General features: G+C 35.9%; 1 protein-coding gene across 3 annotated transcripts in view; it reads left to right on the top strand.

The window, feature by feature from the left end:
- Window positions 1–23,101, top strand: part of THEMIS (thymocyte selection associated) — a 179,674-nt gene that overhangs the window by 38,410 nt on the left and 118,163 nt on the right. For all 3 annotated transcript variants that reach the window (XM_087865475.1, XM_087865474.1, XM_087865476.1), the window contains exon 2: window positions 5,640–5,798. In XM_087865475.1, the coding sequence (XP_087721601.1) occupies window positions 5,640–5,798 (159 nt within the window). The remainder of the gene's footprint in view (window positions 1–5,639; window positions 5,799–23,101) is intronic.

The raw sequence follows: 23,101 nt of genomic DNA, 5'->3' as shown, positions 1-23,101 counted from the left end.
TGGCAAGTTTCAAATTTAAAAGAGTCCGTATAACCTTGCAAGATCATTTCCTGTCAGTGTTCAGATTTATATACCTCTCTGTGGTATATCCAGTGTCAGCTGGTAGAATCCAGCCCTAGTAAAACTGCAAGCTTGTTGTTCATGCCTACTTATTTCCACACTGCATTCCAATATTATGCTCATCTATTTTTAGGCATATTCTTCATACAGTGGGAATAACTTTGCTCTACAGGGGATAGAGAAAGTCTTTTTATGGAAGACTGGCTGGCTATGTAAATGTCTGTACAACCATAGGCCACTTCAAGCTTTATGCCTATGGTAAATTATCTAGAGATTCATTTGGAAAATTGAACTTATTACTCTAATGGTCTCTGAATGCCTTATCAACCAAAGTCTAGGGACAGCATTGCTAATAAAATTATTTCACACTTACATGTTTCCTTTGTGGGAATGCTTCTTCTTGGTAATTTGCACAATCCTTAGGCAAAGAAAGAATAGTCACACCTGTTTATGAGGAGCAAAGACCTATCTTCACTGGCAATCCCAATCTGACATGCCTCTATATACACTATCATACAATATCAATCAAACTTTGCACGTGTAATTTCTTAATTCTTCTAAACCTATCTCAGATTATTTCATGAGCACCACCCTCAAGTTCAGCAATATAAAAATGGTAAACCTAATGGTAAAGTAAGAAACTTAACAAGTAAGAGATTCATATTATAGAATTATCCATTCTAGTATGCCTTGTCTAGCTAATCTCATATATGCTTGTACATTTGCTATTAAACATAGCAAATGAAAATATAACCCATGCCAAAGCTTTGGTTGACCATGCTTTCTACTACATTCACAATAATTTATTGTCATTTTACGGTAAAGCTAAGGTATGTATAATTCAACATTCACAAAGGATCAAAAACTAAGTGTTAAAAACTGTATTACTAGTTGTGTGTAATGTGAGGATAGGTATAAATATAGTTAAGAGATATCTCTAGGAACTCATGATAAATTCTAAAATATACATAGTATCAGTGGGTAGAAAATGGTATCCCAATAGCAGGCTGGGATAATAATCACATAGGGGCTATAATGAAAATACATGCAAACTGCTTTACAGTACAGAGGAGAGAATTAATTCTCACCTAGGTGTAGGAATCAAGAAAGACTTTGAAGAAGATGGTGGATAGGAGCTGAATCTTCAGGATTGGTGGAACTTTGAAAGGTGAGGAGGTAAGAGGTTGAACGAGTGGCCTGATAGGGCAGGGGAAGGAAGTGGGGAATGGAGGGAATGGGTAAATCTTGAGTAAAGGGAAAAATAGCCTCTAAACAATGTAAGTTTTTAACTTTCTATAGGAAATGGAAGAAAATCTATTGAACCAACTGTTTTGGCTGTTCCAGTGTGATCATAGCATTGCTTGTATGGATCGTCAAATAAGGGATGAGCTCATAAAAGGATATTAATGTGTCGTTTTTATTGAGCAAAGTAGCATTACAGAAGAGGTGATTTCAAAGGCACATGGCTCTTTCATTACAGCCTTCAGGGGCGATGTTTGATCACTGAAAACAGCCTGCTTTGTTCCAGCTTTCTCTGATGTTTGGCATTCTCCTGAATACATATGCTCTGGCTTGGAAAGAATCAGTCTATAAAGATTTAATAGATTTGAGATTTGCATATTCAAAATACATGTCATGGTTAAAATGAAATGAAAGCTATTTTAATATCTATATCTGTATTATACATAAACGTAGTTCAGGCATATCTCAGCAAATTTTTAAAAGGCAATTACATATGTTATATTTGCTCGTTCTGAGATTATAAAAGTTGGCTGTTTTAAAAATTAACCATTTTATATTTCCACTGAGGAAAAAATATATTGTAGAAGACATTATATTGGTGATAACAAAGGACAGGAACCCTTCAGGTTTCAGGGATTTGAAATTTGCTGTATGTTCTTGTCTCCTTTCATGGACATAACTTTCTAGTGTTGTGTGTCAGTGACCACTTTCTTTATTAAAAATGAATAAACACCATTCTTGGGTAGAGAAAATTGAGAGTCACAAATAATTTTTAAAAATGTAAAAGATTAGTATTTGCATCATGTTCTTTTCCTGATGTCTGAAAGAAGTGACTTTTTTTTTTAAAAGAGAGATTCTTGGAAAGAGACCTGAAGAGTCAAAAGCTTGTGTGGTGACTAAAACTCACAGAGTTTTCTCTTCATAGAATTCTCTGGCTTCTATTCTTATAATTGATTCTATATCTTATAAATTGATGTGTAATCTCACGTAAATTCAAAGTTTTAATTTTGAATTCCAGTGGAACCTTTGCGAGAAGGACGGCATTCCAAGTCAGTCAGTTTGATATACATTACATCTACCATTAGACACTCATTGCATTGAAAATAAGCCCAATGGACTTCAAGAAATATTCTATTTCATGTGACAAAGAAAAATCTTACCATGTCACTTCCCTACTTAAAATCTTTCTTTTTCCCTGTCCCCACTTACAACATCTTCCACCTTAATGACACTGAATGCTTTTGTATGGCATGTCCTTCTTTTTCTGGTTAGTTTTACAAGTCTTGGGACAGCGACTTTTTCAGTTATACAGTTATAGCCCAGATCACTGCTTTCCAAACGTTAATGTATTTATGTATCATCTGGAGATCTCATTAAAAATGCAGGTTCTGATTCAGCAGGTCTGGGGTCTGGCCAAGAGTCTAACAAGCTCCCAGATGATAAAGTAGACCACACTTTGGATAGCATGCACCTAGATACATACAATCTCTTATTAAATTGGTATTAGTTCCTGGACCATGATAACTGAAAATTTAGAGTTTCTGACTTTGAGGTTGCTCAGACTTTGACCTTTTTGTTTATTGGTACTCTCATAAAGATGCTGCGTGATCTGGACTTCTTTTTGTTCTCTCATCTCCTTTCTTATCCCGTTCTTACTTTACATTTGAGCCATAAGAGACTACTTGAAATTTCCAGAATGTGTCAAGCTCTTTCACATCTCGGTACCTTTGCAGATACTGTTTCCTCTGCCTGTCCCAACATCTTGTGTTGCTTCCTTTAAAATTCAGCTCAGCTAGGAGCATCTGGGTGGCATAGTCGGTTAAGTGTCTGACTCTTGGTTTCAGCTCAGGTTGTGATCTCAGGGTCATGGAATCAAGCCCCATGGTGGGCTCCATGCTTGGCATGTAGTCTGCTTGAGATTCTCTCTCCCTCTCCCTCTGCCCTTCCCCCCGCCCATGTTCTCTCTCTTTCTCAAATAAATAAATAAATCTTAAAAAAAGGAAAAAAAAAACCCTCAGCTCAGCTGTAGTCTCCTCCAGGAATCCTTCCCTGATCTCTTTACGTCGTAATCGTTTAATTAAATGCTTCCAGTATTCTCCCACAGTGTCCCATATTTCCTATGTTATGACTTTCTCGTAATCTATCGTGGTGTCTGCTTACTTGTCTGCTTGTCAAGACAACACTTCTTGTGAGGAAGAGATTATGCATTTTATCTGTTACCTACTGCCCATCACAATGCCTGACACATAGTAGGTTTCCATTAAGGTTTGCTGAATGAATGAGGAAGGGCAATTGATGTGTTGTAGTTATGCAATAATATAATGCAATATTTTCTTTCATGAAGTTTAACTTGAATTGGGAGTAATAAAAACTAAAGTCATAAAAAGTGAAGTATAGAATGAGATAATACTGAAGATATAAAATGTTAGTATGTAATTAATTGCCAAATGAGGATCATAGAAAATAACTGTTCTAAGTTCATTGAAGGAAAATGTCACTATAGATTTATTGTTATGTCTTTAATATCACAGTTGTTCCACAAAAGATTTGAGGTAGCTGACAACACTATGTATGGGAGTTAATGAGAGGTATGAACACATACATAGTTAAGGGAATAGTATTAGAAAAGGAGAGAGTTATGGAAGTACATACTCAGAACTTGAGGAGCAGATATACTAGCATATTGGCAAAAATGGTCCTCGTTCAATAATGGGCAGTAAGGGTGGTGTGCTGGACTTCTATTTCCACTCTCTACCTTGGAGGCTGACTTTTGTGGTGCCATCAGTAGCTCCCTTGTCCTCTGGCTTCTGGCTGAATTTGGCCAAAGGAGGGTACCCTGGCAGTAGATCAAATGGAGGGAGAAGAGTGAGGTCAGGATATTTATTTTCTTGTGTTACCTAGAACTGGCTGTGCCTCTGTGTAAATTGTCCCTTTGTTAAAATCTTAAATTACTCTAATTTGAGTGTGCCCCCTGTTCCCTGTTGACACTCTGATACAATCATGGAGTTGTTTAATTCTAGATTGGATGCCAGGCTTAATAACTTTTATGATAACCGTTAATGCTACAAAAATGTTTTAGGTGCTGTATATCAGGTAAGATTCTATGAGGAGGGGGTTCAATAGAGAAGAATTCGGAGAGTAAACCAACCTGAAATCTTATACTTCTTTTTTTTTTTTTAAAGATTTTATTTATTTATTTGACAGAGATAGAGACAGCCAGCGAGAGAGGGAACACAAGCAAGGGGAGTGGGAGAGGAAGAAGCAGGCTCCCAGCGGAGGAGCCTGACGTGGGGCTCGATCCCGTAACGCCGGGATCACGCCCTGAGCCGAAGGCAGACGCTTAACCGCTGTGCCACCCAGGCGCCCCTGAAATCTTATACTTCTATTGTTCACATTTTAGTGTGGTAAAGAGAATATAAATCATATTGGAAGTAGGGAAGAATTGATATGTTTAAAATCCCCACAGTTCTGTAGTTTTTTTTACATCAACCTTTCATTTACTGTTCAGTTGTAAAGTAATAATATCTTAGAGATGTAATTTTTGGGTTGTTACCTTTTTATTTGGGGTAGATTATCCAGAATTTTTGCCTCTCCTCTTTTCTGTTGCTCATTTTCTGGTTATTTCAGTGCTCACTCTACTTCCACCAGGAGATATAAGAGGAAAATAAATGGATGAAAAGCTTAGCTTTAGTATCTATGATAAGAGGTTTGTTAGGAAATTCTGAACTAAAATGAAGTTTTTCAGTTTATCTGGGCTGGTCTGCCCCCTGTTGCCATAAGTATACCAAGAGGTATTTCCAACTTGTCAAAAAACAAGAGATAAAATGGACAGAAAGTCTTATATTCATGATGATGAAGAGAAACAGGTTTAATAAATAGATATGATGCTCTTAATATAAGGCTTTGGTGTATAGACTCTGTCTTTGAATCTTGGATTGTATTACAACCTTGTTTGCAATACATACTTAGATCACTGTTGACTCATATGAGCCTAATTTTGTGACCCAGCAAAAATAGATCATAAGTCCCAGCAATTGAAGACATGTTTGTAGTTTGACCTTGGAATGATGAGCCAAAGGTGCTGAGGAAACCATAAATCTAATTTACAATAATAACAAAAATAAGGTTGTTTATACGTTGCCCAGTGGATGAAGTGAAAATCTAATATTTTTCTTGGTACATGCTGTACATTTTGTCAAGCTTGATTAAATTCCTGTTTAGTAAGTAGCTAGAAAAGGAACTGAATTAAGACACTTTATATGAATCTTTAGACTCCTACTTTGTTCATCCTTATTTAATTCTTTTTTTAAAAGCTGTTTTATTTTTTTTTTTTTTAGGTTCCATTTATGAAATGTTTGGAAATGAATGCTGTTTGTCAACAGGAGAAGTGATTAAAATTACTGGTCTCAAAATTAAGAAGATCATAGCTGAAATTTGTGAGCACATTGAGGGTTGCGAGTCTCTACAACCATTTGAGCTGCCTATGAACTTTCCAGGTACAGTATATTGCAACCATTTCACATTTATAAAACTATTGTTAATATACATCTATGCAATTGAAAACAAGTGGTAGCTTTTTTTCATTCTGGGGCCGTGGGTGAAAAAATTAGAATTCTTTTTTTTATATATATATACAGTGTTATATGAGTTTCAGGTGTACAATATAGTGATTCAGCAGTTCCATACATTACTCAGTGCTCATCTTGGTAAGTATACTCTTAATCCCCTTCACCTGTTTCACCCATCCCCCCACCTCTACCTCCCCTCTGGTAACTATCAGTTTATTCTCTATAGTTAAGCGTCTGTTTTTGGTTTGTCTCTTTTTTCTTTGTTTCATTTGTTTTGTTTTTTAAATTCCACATATAAGTGAAATCATATGGTATTTGTCTTTCTTTGACTGACTTAGCATTATACTTTCTAGATCCATCCATGTTGTTGCAAATGATAAGATTTCATCCTTTTTTATGGCTGAATGATATCCCTATATATATATATACACCACATCTTCTTTCTCCGTTCATCTGTCAATGGACACTTGGGCTGATTCCCTCGTTCCCATAGTCTGGCTATTATAAATAATGCTTCAGTAAACATAGGGGTGCATGTATCTTTTTGAATTAGTATTTTTGTATTCTTTGGATAAATATCCAGCAGTGGAATTACTGGATCATACAGAAGTTCTATTTTTAATTTTTTGAGGGATCTCCATACTATTTTCCACAGTAGCTGCACCAATTTGCATTCCCAGCAATAGTGCATGAGGGTTCATTTTTCTCCACATCAGTGCTTTTTAAGGACTAATAGAAGGCAAATTATTTCTCCTTTTTTAATAAATATTCTTCACTTAGGACTTAATATTTTCTGTTAAATACTTCATGAGTTCTAACTGTATGTATTACTTGCTATGCTAGTAAGAATGAGGAAATCAAGATATTTTACAAAGTTATGTAGGACTAATATCCTTTAAATATATTTACTCTCTTTATTCCTATTGTAAGTAGAATCTAGCTCCCTGGATCATTGCTAAACTTCCCAGTCTGATCCTACTGACACATCTGGTTGCTCTTCTTTTTCTAGTTAACTCTACTCACCCTTCCAAAATTAGCTCAAATATCATATCTTCTGGAGTACTTTTGCTGATGCCCTAACCTATTCTAGGTATCTCTCTTTTATATTCCCACAATATCTTGTTCACCGATAGTATTGGGTAATCATGGATGATTTTCTTATTTGTCTTATTCTCCAGACCAGGGGCTTGCAGATGTTTGTTTTTTTTTTTTATAAAGAACTAGATAGTAAATATTTTAGACTTTGCCACCAGATGATCTCTGTCACAACCATTCCACTCTGATGCTGTAACATGAGGGAAGCTATAGATGATACATAAACCAACGGACGTGGCTATGGTTCAATAAAAATGTATTTACAAAAATAGGTGGCCAGCAGAATTTGGCCTCTGAACTGTAGTTTGCTGACCTCTCAACTAAAACTTCATGACAAATAAAGTATGACATATATGACTTTATATCTAATACCAAGCCCTTTTTCAGTAGTCATTTATTGAATGGATGAATGAGTGAATAAATGATTAGTGGAGGAGAAAAATCTAGTAAACACTTCCAATATGATGTGATTCATGGTACAATTGAAATATCCATGGGTTCAAAAAAAAAAGAAGAAGAGATATGCATGGGGAGTTCCATGAGAGTCTTGATAAGGAATATCTAACTCCAGTTGGTCATATTTCAGAGCATGGATTTTGGAGTCGTTATTTGAATTCCAGCTGTGCCACTTGTTAGTTGTATAACCTTGCCAACTTACTTACTCTTATGTTAAATGAGAATAATAATACTATCTATCTCCTAGTGTTTTGGGGAGGATTGAATATTGAAATATATTTGAAGTGGTCAGAATGGTACTTGTCATATAGTAAGGGCTATAAAACAGTGTCAGGTTTTAATACCATTATTATCAATTGGAGTCAAGTTTTTCAAAGCTTTTGAAAGAATGTTATACTTGAGCTCAGATTTGGAGAATGAAGATAAATTAGCTATATGAGGAGAGGATTCTTCCAAGTTTTCTAATATCTTCTTCCGTTCACCTGGTATCTTATCTGTTTTTCAATTCTGTTTACTTCTTGATTACCACCATCCTTTACAGCAATGATTCTCAAACTTGGCTGCACACTGGAAATCACCTAGGGAGATTTAAAATATCCTGATGCTCAGGCCACTTTCCTGAGATATTTTGATTTATTTAGTCTGGAATGAAGTCTGGTTACCAAAGTTTCCTGAAGCGACTAGGGTAATGCTAATGAGCAGTCAAGGTTACAAACCATTGCTTTATGAGAAGCTTTCCCTGAGTATTCTAATTGAATGTAACAATTCCCTTTTTGAATAACTATAGTCTTTCATGCCCTAATCATTGCATTTATCACATTTTGAATGTAATTGAAGTTATTTGTGTGCTTCTCTTATGAGGACCAACTGCTTAACAGATTACAACATTGCGGACAACAGAATCTGAATCTATTTTACTGCTATAATCCCCACAGTGTTTAAGAGAAGATGTGTATCATAAATATTTAGTAAGTTAAAATGATTAGAATCTTCTAGTAGGAGTGTTTCTTATGAGAGTAGTGAAAACACTTAGCTTTTTTTGGAATATCTATCATACATTTATTATAGAGAATTAGCTCACATAATTATGGAGATTGGCAAATCCGAAATCATTGCTATGCCCCCAGCTTTGGTTTTCTTTTTCAACATTCCTTTGGCTATTCAGGGTCCTTTCTGGTTCCATACAAATTTTAGGGTTATTTGTTCCAGCTCTGTGAAGAATGTCGATGGTATTTTGATAAGGATTGCAATGAATGTGTAGATTGCTCTGGGTAGTATAGACATTTTATCAATGTTTATTATTCCAATCCATGAGCATGGAATGTTTTTCCATTTCTTTGTGTCTTCCTCAATTTCTTTCATAAGTGTTCTGTAGTTTCTAGAGTACAGATCCTTTGCCTCTTTGGTTAGATTTATTCCTAGGTATCTTATGTTTTTGGTGCAGTTGTAAATGGGATCAACTCCTTAATTTTTCTTTCTTTTGTCTCATTGGTGTATAGAAATGCAACTGATTTCTGTACATTGATTTTGTATCCTGCCACACTGCTGAATTCCTGTATGAGTTCTGGCAATTTTGGGGTGGAGTCTTTTGGGTTTTCCACATAAAGTATCATGTCATCTGCTGAGAGAGAGAGTTTGACTTCGTCTTTGCCAATTTGAATGCCTTTTATTTCTTTCTGCTATCTGATTCCTGAGGCTAGGACTTCTAGTACTATGTTGAAGTGGTGAGAGTGGCCATCCCTGTCATATTCCTGACTTTAAGGAAAAGGTCTCCATTTTCCCCCATTGAGAATGATGCTGTGGGCTTTTCATAGATGGCTTTTATTATATTGAGGTATGTTCCTTCTATTCCTATACTTTGGAGAGTTTTAATCAAGAAAAGATGCTGTATTTTGTCAAATACTTTTTCTGCATCAATTGAGAGGATCATATGATTCTTGTCTTTTATTAATGTGATCTATCACATTGATTGATTTGAGAGTATTGAACCACCCTTTCATTCCAGGAATAAATCCCACCTGGTCATGGTGAATAATCTTTTTAATGTACTGTTAGATCCTATAGGCTAGTATCTTGGTGAGTATTTTGGCATCCATGTTCATCAGGGATATTAGTCTGTCTTTCTCCTTTTTGATGGGGTCTTTGTCTGGTTATGGGATCAAGGTAAGGCTGGCCTCATAGAACAAGTTTGGAAGTTTTTCTTCCATTTCTATTTTTTTGGAATAGCTTCTGTAGAAAGGGTATGATTTCTTCTTTAAATGTTTGGTAGAATTCCCCTGAGAACCCATATGGCCCTGGACTCTTGTTTTTTGGGAGGTTTTTGATTACTGCTTCAATTTCCTAACTGGTTATGGGTCTGTTCAGATTTTCTACCTCTTCCTGTTTCAGTCTTGGTAGTTAATAAGTTTCCAGGAATGCATCCATTTCTTCCAGATTGCCTAATTTGTTGGCATATAGCTGCTCATAATATGTTTTAAAAATTGTCTGTATTTCCTTGGTATTGGTTTTGATCTTTTCCCTTTCATTCATGATTTTATTAATTTGGGTCCTTTCTCTTTTCTTTTGGATAAGTCTGGCCAGAGGTTTATTGATCTTATTAATTCTTTCAAAGAACCACTTCTAGTTTCATTGATCTGTTCTACTGTTCTTCTGATTTCTATTTCATTGTTTTCTGTTCTAATTTTTATTATTTCTCTTCTCCTGCTTGGCTTAGGCTTCACTTGCTGTTCTTTCTCCAGCTCCTTTAGGAGTAAGGTTAGCTTGTGTATTTGGGATTTTTTCTAATTTTTCGAGTGAGGGTTGTACTGCTATGTACTTCCCTCTTAGAACCACCTTTGCTGTATCCCAGAGGTTTTGAACCAATGTGTTTTCATTCTCATTAGTTTCCAGGAATTTTTAATTTCTTCTTTAATTTACTGGTTGACCCATTCATTCTTTAGCAGGATACTCTTTAACCTCCAAGTGTTTGAGTTCATACCAAATTTCCTCATGTGATCGTGTTCAAGTTTCAAAGCATTGTGGTCTGAAAATATGCAGGGAATAATCTCAGTCTTTTGATATCAGTTGAGACCTGATTTGTGACCCAGTATGTGCTCTATTCTAGAGAATGTTCCATGTGCACTTGAGAAGAATGAGTATTCTGTTGTTTTAGGATGGAATGTTCTGTACAGTTCTGTGAAGTACATCTGGTCCAGTGTGTCATTCAAAGCCCTTGTTTCTTTGTTGATCTTCTGCTTAGATGATCTGTCCATTTTTGTGAGTGGGATGTTAAAGTCCCCTACTATTAATTTATTATTATCACTCTGTTTCTTTACTTTGGTTATTAATTGGTTTATATAATTGGCTACTCCCATGTTGGGGGCATAAATATTTACAATTGTTAGATCTTCTTGCTGGATAGACCCTTTAAGTATTATATAGTGTCTCTCTACATCTCTTACTACAGTCTTTGGTTTAAAGTCTAATTTGTCTGATATGAGGATTGCTACCCCAGCTTTCTTTTGAGGTCCATTAGTGTGGTAAATTGTTCTCCACCCCCTTATTTTCAGTCTGGAGGTGTCTTTAGATCTAAAATGAGTCTCTTGTAGACAGCATATAGATGGGTCTTGCTTTTTTATCCATTCTGATACCCTGGGTCTTTTGGTTGGAGCATTTAGCCCATTTACATTCAGCGTAACTATTGAAAGATATGCATTTAGTGCCATTATATTGCCTGTAAAGTCCCTGTTTCTGGAGATTGTCTCTGTTTCTTTCTCGTCTGTGTTAATTTTGGGGTCTCTTTTCGCTTACAGTATTCCCCTGAATATTTCTTGCAGGGCTGGGTTAGTTGTCACAAATTCTTTCAGTTTCTGTCTGTTCTGGAAGCTCTTTATCTCTCCTTTCATTCTGAATGACAGCCTTGCTGGATGAAGTATTCTTGGCTGCATGTTCTTCTCAGTTAGCAGCCTGAATATATCTTGCCAGCCTTTTTTGGCCTGCCAGGTTTCTGTGGATAGGTCTGATGTTATTCTGATATTCCTCCCTCTGTAGGTAAGGAACCTCCTCTCCCTAGCTACTCTCAGGATAGCTTCTTTTTCTCTTAAGATTTGCAGGCTTCACTATTATATGTAGGGGTGTTGATTTATTTTTATTGATTTTGGGAGGGCCCTTCTCTGCCTATTGGACATGAATGCTTGTTTCCTTCCCCAGATTAGGAAAGTTCTCCACTATGATTTGCTCAAATATAACTCCTCATCCTCTCTCTCTTCCCACTCCCTTGGGCACCTCAATAATTCTGACATTATTTCATTTCTGGGCATAATTAATTTCTCAAGCCTTTCTTTATGGGCTGTTACCTTTCTCTCTTTTCCTCAACTGCCTTCCTTTCCATCAGCCTGTCCTCTAGATCACGTATTCTCTCTTCTGCCTCATTTATCCAGTTGTTAGAGCATACAATTTAGAATGCATCTTATTCATAGCATTTTTAAGTTTGACTTAATTAAATCTCATTTCCACCCTTAGAGATTCTGTACTGTCATTTATGCTTTTTTCAAGCCTCACTATTTATTTTATAATTGCTATCTGAATTCCATCGCTGACATCTTATCTATATCCCTATCGATTAGCTCTGTGGCAGAGAACATTGCCTCTGGTTCTTTCTTTTGTTGTAAATTCCTTCATCTAGTCATTTTGCCTAGAGAAGGATGAGTGAGCGAATGAGCAGAGTCCAAAATATCAACCACGACCCAAGCAAAATACACCTTTGACAAATCCAAAGTGGTCAGAAGCCACCACAGAAAAGCAAACCAAACCAAACCAAAACAAAACAAAAAAGGGGTAGGGGGAAGAGAGACTATAATCTTGCAGGGTGGATAAAGCAGTGTGATCCACTTGTTCCTGATCGAGTTTTGGTCTGTGTGTTAGAAGACACAACATCCCAAAATTGCAAAAAAAAAGGAAAAAAATATATATATACATATATATTTTATATGTATGTTTTATATGTATATTTTATATGTATTATACATATACATATATATATGTATATATATATTGGAATAGAGTGAATAAAGGACCAAAATGAAGCATATATCTATAAAATATAGATGTAAAAAATAAAAGTTAAAAAGTGACTTAAAAACGTAAGTTGGTAAAATAAGAATCTAGTTGAAATGGGAATAAGGTAGAAAAAAGGAAAAGGAAAATTTTAGATTGAAAGATAAATGAGTCACGAGGGAACACCTGGAGCTCAATATACTATTTTCCCCTGGCGCTGGAGTTTTACAGTCTTGTAGGATCCATAAAGTTGTAATCCACCTGTTCTTCCAGTCTGTCTTCTGGGGGAGGGGCCTGGTGTGTGAATTGCTGGGTGGAGTTGCCCCACCCCCTGTCAGGGGTCTGGGCTCAGTGTAAGCTAGTTGTCTGTGTGGCTCTTGTTCCCTGGAGGCTTTCTGCACGTCTTCAGAGGATCAGAGCAAAAATGGCTGTGCCGGATATCTGGCCCAGAACTAAAAGACTGTGGTCATCCCTCTTCAATAAACCCTCTGGGACAAACAGTTTTCACTTTTGTATGTACTAAAATTCAGTGCAAGCCCATTGCAGTCTTCCTCAGGGGAGTCACAGGGATCCCTGAGTGCCACTGCCCTTTGTGTCCTTGGACTGTAAGTAATTGTGGGCTTGTGCACACACCCTGTTCCACTGCTCCTGGGTCACAGCTGGGTGCTGCCCTACTGTCCTTTCCAGGGGCTGCCACTGCCTTGAGAACTATTGCCTGGTCATGGGTGCAGCCACTTCACCCTTCCCAGGGTATGGTAAACAGCCTGCACATTCCAGTCCTTTTCAGGGTGCTCATGCTAAGAGTGGTCACCCGATCAGCCTGGCTCTTGGTTTATGGTGACCTGAGCTTAGAGTCCTTCCCGGACTCACTGACCATAACCACTTTCCCTGCTGCACTTCTTGGGCACTCTACCAGTTCAGGCACGCCTGTTAATTCTATGTCTCCTGGGATCCTGAGAATACAATGACCAACCTAGAATTCTGCCCTTTTCATCCCCTGAGCACCTTTCAGAAAGGGATGTCTCTCACTGGAGCAGATTTCTAAGGGTTCTGATTTTGCGCTCCGGTGTTATATAACTTTCCAGTAGCCAGCTTATGGAGGCTCCTCCCCCTCACCATTTATCTTCCAGCATCTCCCCACAGATTCATGACTTTGCACCCCCTGTCTTGCAAAAAGCAGTCGCTTTTCTACTTGTAGTGTTCCAGATACATTTTCTTACATCTCAGGCTGAATTTATGGTTGTTCAGAATGGTTTGATAGATATCCAGCTAAATCCAAGGGACCAGATGAAACAAAGTTCCCTCCTCTTCTGCCATCTTGCCTAACCCCTGATCTATATTCTTACATTCTTTTACTTTCAGACTATTTGTATCTTTGAATTTAAAGTATGTCTCTTGTGGGCAGCAAACAGATGATGTTTTTAATCTGTTCTGCCAATCTCTGCCTTTCAATTGGAGTGTTTAATCCACTTATACTTAATGTAATTACTGCTAAAGTAGGATTTACATCTACCATTTTGCTATTTATTTTCCATATGTCTTAGGCTTTTTGGTGTTTTTTGTTAAATCAATAGTTTCTAGTGTACCATTTTAATCCCCTTCCTTGCCTTTTTAAAACTTAAAACTCCATTTTATAGAGCAATTTAGATTCGGCATAATCAAGCGGACAGTACAGAGATTTTCTGCTCCCAAATATGCTTCCCCAATATCAAAATACCATAATGTCTTCTTATGGCTTTATAGCCATTTCTTTTTAGTGCTAAATAATATTTCATTGCCACGGTTCATTTAGCCATTCACCTGCTGAAGAACAAGTTGGTTGCTTTTACATTTCGGCAATTATAAATAGAGATACTATAAGCATTCATGTGCAGGTGGTTGTATGGATATAAGTTTTCAACTCATTTGGCTAAGTACAAACGAACATAGTTACTAGACCATATGGTAAGAATATATTTAGTTGTTGTTTTTTTTTTTAAAGATTTTATTTATTTGACACAGAGAGAGAGACAGCCAGTGAGAGAGGGCACACAAGCAGGGGGAGTGGGAGAGGAAGAAGCAGGCTCCCAGCGGAAGAGCCTGATGTGGGGCTCGATCCCAGAACTCCGGGATCACGCCCTGAGCCGAAGGCAGACGTTTAACAACTGCGCCACCCAGGCACCCCAGAATATATTTAGTTTAAAAAAACTGCCAAACTGTCTTCCAAAATGGCTGTGCCATTTTGCATTCACACTAACAGTGAATGGGAGTTTCTCGTGTTCCACATCCTCATCAGTATTTTGTGTGGTCAGTGTTTTGTATTTTGTCTATTCGAATACATATATACCTATGGTATCTCATTATTGTTTTAATTTTCAATTCCTTAATGACATCTGATGTTGAGCATCTTTTCATGTGCTTATTTGCCATCTGTATATATTCTTGGGTGAAATGGTTGTTCGGGGCTTTGCCCACTTTTTAATCAGATTGTTTGTTTCCTTATGGTTGAATTTTAAGAGTTCTTTGTATATTTTGGATACAAGTCCTTTTTCAAATATGTCTTTTGCAAATATTTTCTCCCATCCTGTGGCTTGTCCTTTCATTCAGTATTAATTACAGAACACAACTTTTTTTTTCAATTTGATCTAGCTTATCAATTATTTCTTTCATAGATTGTGCCTTTGGTGTCATAACTAAAAAGTCATCATCAAACCCAAAGTCACCTAGATTTTCTCCTGTAATTTTCTCCAAGTTTTATAGATTTGCATTTTACATTTAGGTCTGTGATCCATGTTGAATTAATTTTTGTGAAGGGTGTAAGATCTGTGTGCATATTCACTTATTTTCTTTAGATGTCCAGTTTTTCTAACATCATTTAATGAAAACCTTTCTTTGCTCCATTGTACTGCCTTTACTCCTTAGTCAAGGATCATTTGATTGTATTTATATGGCTCTATTTCTGCGTTCTGTATTCTGTTCTGTTGATCTGTTCGTTTATTCTTTCATCAATACCACACTATCTTGATTACTGTAGCTTTATTTTAAGTTTTGATATAGAGTAGTGTCAGTTCTCTGATTTTGTTCTTCTTCAATATTGTGTTGGCTATTCTGGGTCTTTTGCCTCTTCGTATAAATTACAGCATCAATTTCAATATCCACAAAATTACTTGCTGTGATTTTGATTGGCATTGCATTGAATCTGTAGATTCAGTTGGGAAAAACTGACATCTTAATAATATTAAATTTTCCTATTTATGAACATGTAATATCCATCTATTCAGTTCTTTGATTTCTTTCATCATAATTTTATAAGCTTCCTCACATAGACCTTGTACATATTTTGTTACATCTATACCTAAGTATTTCATTTTTGGGGTGCTAATGTAGATGGTATTATGTTTTTAATTTTAAAATCCTCTTGTTCATTGCTAGTATATAGGAAAGTGATTGCTTTTGCATATTAACCTTTTATCCTATAATCTTGCTATACTCAGTTATTAATTTGAGGAGTTTTTTTGTCAGTTCTTTCAGATTTTATACATAGACAACCATGTTGTCTGTGAACATAGTTTTATTTTGTTCTTCCCACACAGTACACCTTTTATTTCCTTTCTTGCCTTATCACATTAGCTAGAACTTCTGGTACAATGTTGAAAAGGAGTAGAGAGAGGGGACATCACAGCCTTGTTCCTGATCCTAGTGGGAAAACTAATTTTTAACATTATGTATGATGTTATCTATAGGTTTTCTAAAGATTTTCTTTATTGAGCTGAGGTAGTTTTGCTCTATTCCTAATTTACTGAGAAGTTTGTTGTTGTTGTTTGTTTTTAAACTGAATGGATGTTGGATTTTGTCATTTTTTCCCTGTGTCTACTGATATGATCATATATTCTTCTTAGCCCTATTAATGTGATGGATTACATTAGTTGTCTCTCAGATGTTGAACCATCCTTGTGTTATGGGATTAGACACTGGTTGTGGTGTCTAATTGTTTTTATACATTGTTGGGTTTGATTTATTAATATTTTGTAAAGATTTTGCATCTACATTTATGAGAAATATTGGTGTGTAGTTTTTTCTTATAATATCTTTGTCTGGTTTTGGTATTAGAGTAATGCTCCTCTCATAGAATGAGAGGGAAAGGGAGAGAGAATCTCGAGCAAACTCTGTGTTGAGCCTGGAGCTGATGTGGGGCTCAATCTCATGACCCTGAGATCATGATCTGAGCTGAAACCCAGAGTTGGATGCCTAACCAACTGAGCCACCAAGGCGTCCCTGTGTCTTTACATTTAAAATGGATTTCCTATAGAAAATATATAGTTAGGTCTTGTTATTTGATTGATTCTGATAATCTCTGTCTCTTAGTTGTTGTATTTAGACCACTGACATTTAAAGTCATTATTGCTATATAGTTGACCCTTGAACAATACAGAGGTTAGGAGCAGTGATTTCCTCCACACAGTTGAAAATCTGCATATAACTTTTGACTCCCTAAAAACTTAACTGCTAATAGCCTATAGTTGACTGGAAGTCTTACCATTAACATAGATAGTTAATTAACACATATTTTGTAGGTTATATGTATTATGTACTGCATTCTTACAATAAAGTAAGCTAAAATAAATTGTTATTAAAAATCTGTGTATAAATAGACCTACATAGTTCACACCCATGTTGTTCAAGGGTCAGCTATAGTTGCATTAATGTCTACAGTATTTGTTGCCTTTGTTCTTTGTTCTTATTTTTGTCTTCCATTCATTTTCTGCCTTTTGTGAATTTAATTGAGCATTTCGTGTGATTCCATTTTCTCTCTTTTCTTAGCATATCCATTATACATATTATACTTAAATTAACTTTTTTTAGTGGTTGCCATAGGGTTTGCAATACCATTTACAATTAAGCCAAGTCTAGTTTCGAATAACACCATATTCTTTCACAGGTAGTCTAAGTACTTTAACATAACGAAATATTCCTAAGTCATTCCTCCTATCTCTTGTATCAGCCCTGTCATTTATTTCACTTACACATAAACACACACAAGCATATACCTATACTTAAGCATACATAATTAAATACATTGTTGATATTATCATTACAAACAAGCTTTTATCTGTTAGATCAATTAATAATGAGAAAATAAAAGTTTTTATTTTACCCTCACTTATTCCTTCTCTGATGTTCTTCTTTTCTTTATGTAGATCCAGGTTTCTGACCTGTATAATTTCTCTGTGCTCCACAGAATTTCTTGCAAAGCAGGTCTACTGGCAACAAATTCCTAGTTGTTGTTTGTCTGAGAAAGTCTTAAATTCTCCTTCATGTTTGATGGATTATTTCTCAGGGTACAGAATTCTAGGTTGACCTTTTTTTTTTCTCTTAACACTTTGAATATTTCACTCCATTTTCTTGTTTGCATGGTTTCTGAGTAGTGGGGTATAATTCTTTGTTCCTTTTTAGATATGGAGTTTTATTCTTCTGGCTTCTTTCATGATTTTTTTTTCTTTATCTTTGGTTTTTGCAGTTTAAATATGGTATTCCTGTATAGCTGGCATTTTTTTGTTTGTTTTCATTTATCTAGTGTAGTGTTTCCCAAGCTTCCTGGAACTGTCATTTGTCATCTGAGATTAATTTGGGGAAATTCTCAGGCATTGCTTCAGCTATTTCTTCCATCCTCATTTCTCTTTCTTTTCCTTCTGGTATTCCCATTATGCATAAGTTACACCTTTTGTTTTTGTTCCACAGTATTTGAATATTCTGTTCTGTATTTTTGTTTTTGCTTTCTCTTTTCTGTTTTGGAAATTTCTGTTGATATATTCTAAAGCTCAGGAATTCTTTCTTCAGCTATGTGCAGTCTACTAATGAGCCCATCAAATAAAGGCATTCTTTATTTCTGTTATTGTGTTTTTTAACTTCAGCATTTCTTTTTGGTTCTTTCTTAGGTGTCTCTAACTCTCCTTACATTGCTCACCTTTTCTGCTTTATCCATTTGGACCCTAGCTTTTTAATCATGATTGTTTTAAGTTCCTGGTCTGATTATCCCAACATCCCTGCCGTATCTGAGCCTGCTTCTGATGCTTGCTCTGTCTCATCAATTGTCTTTTTTTTTTGCGTTTTAGTATGTCTTGTAATTTTTTCCCGATAGCCAGGCAGGATGTACTGGTTAGAAAGACAGTATAGTTAATAGGACTTTAGTAATCTAACAGTAAGTTGTGGTGGGGGAGGGAAGCATTCTATAGCTCTTGATTAGGTGTCAGTATTTTTACAGGCCTGTGCCACTGAACCATGAACTTCACAAGTGGTTCTCAGTCTTGTTCCCCACCCTTAGGTGGGAAAGTGTGGCTATAGTGGGTTGAGAATTTCCCTTCTCACATGTGGAAGACTAGAGCAGGCCAGATTTGGGTATTTCCATTTCTTTAAATGGAAAGACTAGAGTGGGCTTTAGTTGCCCATTTTCTCTGAGTGGAAGGTTAGAGTGGGTGTTAATTATATATTTTTATCCCCCAGGTCAGTTAGTCCTAATAAAACACCAATAGTTTCTTCTAAGGGCAGGCCTTATTTAGAATAATAGAATGTTCTAATAGAAAATATTTTGAAACTTTTTTTTTACCCTCCCCCCTGACAGAAGTATGAGGAGATTTTTCTATGATATTTACTGTGAGAGCCTGGTCAAGACCTAGAGGTAAAACTTAACAAAATTATGGGAGCTCCATTATGACTGGGACCCTGGATCTTTTTCCCCTCAGACTTGTCCATTCTGAGCTTCTAGCAATTCAGCAATTATAATTTAGGTTTTCATAGCCTGGTACTGGTTCCTGTAGAGGTTTCTTCTCTGGTAAGTTGTGGTTCTCTGTACTTGCCTATATGTGTCTCCAATTTTGGAGGCATCGGTTTATCCTCTGATCTCACTTCTCTAATGGATCTAAGAATAGTTGTTGAATTTTCAGTTTGTTTCGGCTTTTTACATTTTGTAGGACAGAGTGACAACTTCCAAATTTTTTATATGCTAGGTCAGAAATTAGAAGTCTAATGCTTTTTTGTTTTGTTTTGTTTTTAGCATATACATTTTTTAGGGTTTTTTTAAGTGGTTGTCGAATTACAATTACTGTCTTAATTTATAACAATCTAGTTTGGATTACCTAATTTTAATTTCAGTAGTGTATCAAATTTGGTTTCTTTGTAGTTCTATTCCCTATCCTATCTTTCTAGTTGTTACTATCATAAAAATTATGTGTTTATACATTATGTGCCCATCAACATAGATTTATAATTTTTTTATGAAGATTTTATCTATTTATTTAGCACAAAGAGAGAGAGAGAGCGCGCGCACAAGCAGGGGGAGCAGCAGGCAGAGGGAGAGGGAGGAGAAGAAGGCTGCCCGCCGAGCAGGGAGTCCGATGTGGGACTCGATCCCAGGACCCTGGGATCATGACCCCAGACGAAGGCAGACGCTTAACTGACTGAGCCACCCAGGCACCCTATGATTATTCTTTATGCAATTCTTCTAAATTAGATAGGAAAAAATATTTGAAAATAAAAAAAGTACATGTAAACTTTCTTTTATATGTACCTCTATAGTTCCTTTTGCTGTTATTTTTATTTCTTGACACAGAATAAAGTTACTGTCTTATGTCCTTCAGTCCAAAGGATTCCCTTTAAGATTTCTTATGTGGCAGGTTTGATAGTAATAAACTCTCTCAGTTTTTGTATGGAGATGTCTTAATTTCTCCACCATTTTATTATTTATTTATTTATTTGAGTGTATTTAACTCACAATGTTACATTAGTTTCAGGTGTACAACATAGTAACTCCACAATTTCACACATTATGCTGTACTTACAACTATAGCTATCAGTATCATTGACTATTTTCTTTATGCTGTTCCTTTTATTTCTGTGACTTATTCATTCCATAACTGCAAGCCTGTATTTCCCACTCCCCTTCGCTCATTTTACCCACCCTCCCGCCCACACACTCCTCCCCTCTGGCAACCATCCATTTGTTCTCTGTATTTACAGATCTGATTCTGCTTTTTGTTTGTTTGTTTTTTAGATTCCACATATGAGCAATATCATATGGTACCTGTCTTTCTCAATCTGATTTATTTCACTTAGCATAATACCCTCTAGGTCCATACATGTTGTTGCAAATGGCACAATCTCATATGGCTGCATAATATTCAGACATATATGTAGAATACAGATATAGCTATATATATAGGTAGATCCATCCCACATCTGCCTTATCCATTCATCTGTTGATGAACTCTTAGGATACTTCCATATCTTGGCTATTGTAAATAATGCTGCGATAAACATAAGGGTGCATACATCTTTTTGAATTAGTGTTTTCATTTTCTTTGAATAAATAGTAGTGAAATTATTGGGTCATATGGTATTTCTATTTTTAATTTTTTGAGAAGCTTTCATTTTTAAAGGATAAATTTCCTGGATAGAGAATTAGTTCACAATTCTTTTATTTCAATACTTTAAATATGTCATCCCTGTGATTTCTGGCTTTCATGGTTTCAGAGTAGAAATTAGCTTTTAATCTTATTGAGAAATGCTTGTATTTGAATCTCTTCTCTTTTGCTGTTTTTAAAATTCCCTATTTGTGTTTGGTTTTCAATAGCTTGATCAGAATGACATGAATCTCCAAATTTATCCTACGTGGAATATGTTGAGCTTTTTGAATGTGTAGATTAATGTTTTTCATCAAATTTTGGAAGCTTTGGTCATCATTTCTTTATTCTTTCTACGCCTTTCTTCTCCTTCTGGAACACATATTATTCACATATTGATTATGCTTGATAGTGTCACATACATTTTTGGGACTCTGTTCATTTCTCTTTATACTTTTTATCATCTCAACTGGTTTATCTTTAAACTTGATTTATATTCCCTATTAGGTAAGACTTCATTTTCATACTCTCTTTTTAGTTTTTTAAACATCATTTTCTTTAGTTTTTTGAACACACTTAAAATAACTTATTTTAATTCTTTTCTCTAGGAAATCTAATACCTGGGCTTTCCCTCAGGAACAGTTTTTATTGATTGTTTCTTCCCCTAACCCCCGACCCCCTGGTGGACAGATCACACTTTCTTGTTCCTTTGCCTGTCTCATAATTTGTTGTTGAAAGCTGGATATTTTAAACAATATAATGTGGGAACTCTAGAAATTTAATTTTCTCCCCTCCTCTGGGCTTGTTGTTATTGCTAGTTGTTGAGTGACTTTTCTGAACTGTATCTGTAAAATCTGTGTTCTTTGTCATGTGGGGCCATTGAAGTCTCTGCTCAGTTAGCTTAGTGGGCAAGTAATGCCTGGACACAGATTTCCTTGAACAGCTGGAACCAGGAGGTCTCCCAGTCTTTGTTGAGGGACTCAATGTTCATTTGGGGGCATGCCTTCAACACTCAATCAAGCAGGTAAACATTCTTACTTGTTTGCTCATGTGAAGCCTCAAACTCAGCCAAAATTGAGAGTTTACAACCTTCTCAGGTCTTTCCTGAACATACACACAGTCAGAGGCATATGCACAGTCCTACACATGTATGTGGTCTTGTAGATTACCAGGAATATATTGAAACTTTTCAATATTCTATGGATATCTCAATTCTCAGTTTTTCTTTTTAAACTGTTTTGGTTAGCCTATTTTTTTCCCCAACTGTTACACATGATTTCAGGCAGGCACAAAAATTAAATAATTATCTCTTATTGTTTTTGACAAATACTCCCTAGGAAAAGTCTTTTCCTACTGCGTGAGCTCAAAGTGAGATCAGATAAAGACAATGTTGCAAGTGGAATCTTCGAGGGAGTCACCAGACATGTCAAAAAACAAGAGTTCTCTGAGAATGAACTTTGAAAGAATTCCAGCTCCTTTCTGCCCCCTCTATGACTGCAGCAGTCTTGGTTTTGCCATAATTGCAAGCTGTTAGTTTTTAGTATGCTGTTGAAGAGGGTAGGAGAAGTGGAATACTGAAAGTTAAAATGTCAAAAAATTTGCTCATCTTACCAAGATTTAGCCATTTTTTCTTTAATAAATGCTCCCTAGATTACTGCAATCTTTTGGCTAATTTCCAGAGTTCTGAAAAAATTAATTCTGATCGTTTATTTTTAACCAGTTTCTCCATTGCTTTCATAAAGGAGGTGATAATTTTCAGAGGTCCTTGTTCTACCATTCTACCATATTTGCTGAATCATCCGCCTTACTATGTTAAAGTGAAGTATATTAACAGAGATCCTTAATTTCTCACTGTAATTTAGAAGTTTTAAGGAAGATGGTTATAACCTTGGCAAGGGTGCCCATAATGATTTCTTTGCAAATAAAGATGCTCTACTGAAAAAAGATACCCAGACTTTGGTCAGTAAATAGGGCTTTATAGATGCAGCTCCAGCAAGTGGAAGCTCAAGCAACAGTCAAGAAAGGAAAGCTTTGTAGAGATTTGGTGAGGATACTTGTAGGGGACAAAATGAAAGTCGATTTTTGCCAAAATGTGAATGGGATACTAAACTTGTAATATATATCGCTGATTGCATTCTATGTTAATGTTATATTTCCATATGTCTCTGTTTTGTCACTGAATAACTGTTTAGTATATTAAAAAAATAAAAAGCAATTATTTAAGTTTTTTATGGACATAAACATACTACTCTAGAAGTATAATTCGTTCTT

This window comes from Ursus americanus, chromosome 11, assembly GCF_024610735.1.
Source record: "Ursus americanus isolate L20-20 chromosome 11, mUrsAme1.1.p, whole genome shotgun sequence".
In the NCBI taxonomy this organism is placed as follows: Eukaryota; Metazoa; Chordata; class Mammalia; order Carnivora; family Ursidae; genus Ursus; species Ursus americanus.
The sequence above is the reverse complement of the archived record's forward strand: the minus strand, read 5'-3'. Positions and strand labels throughout refer to the sequence as shown.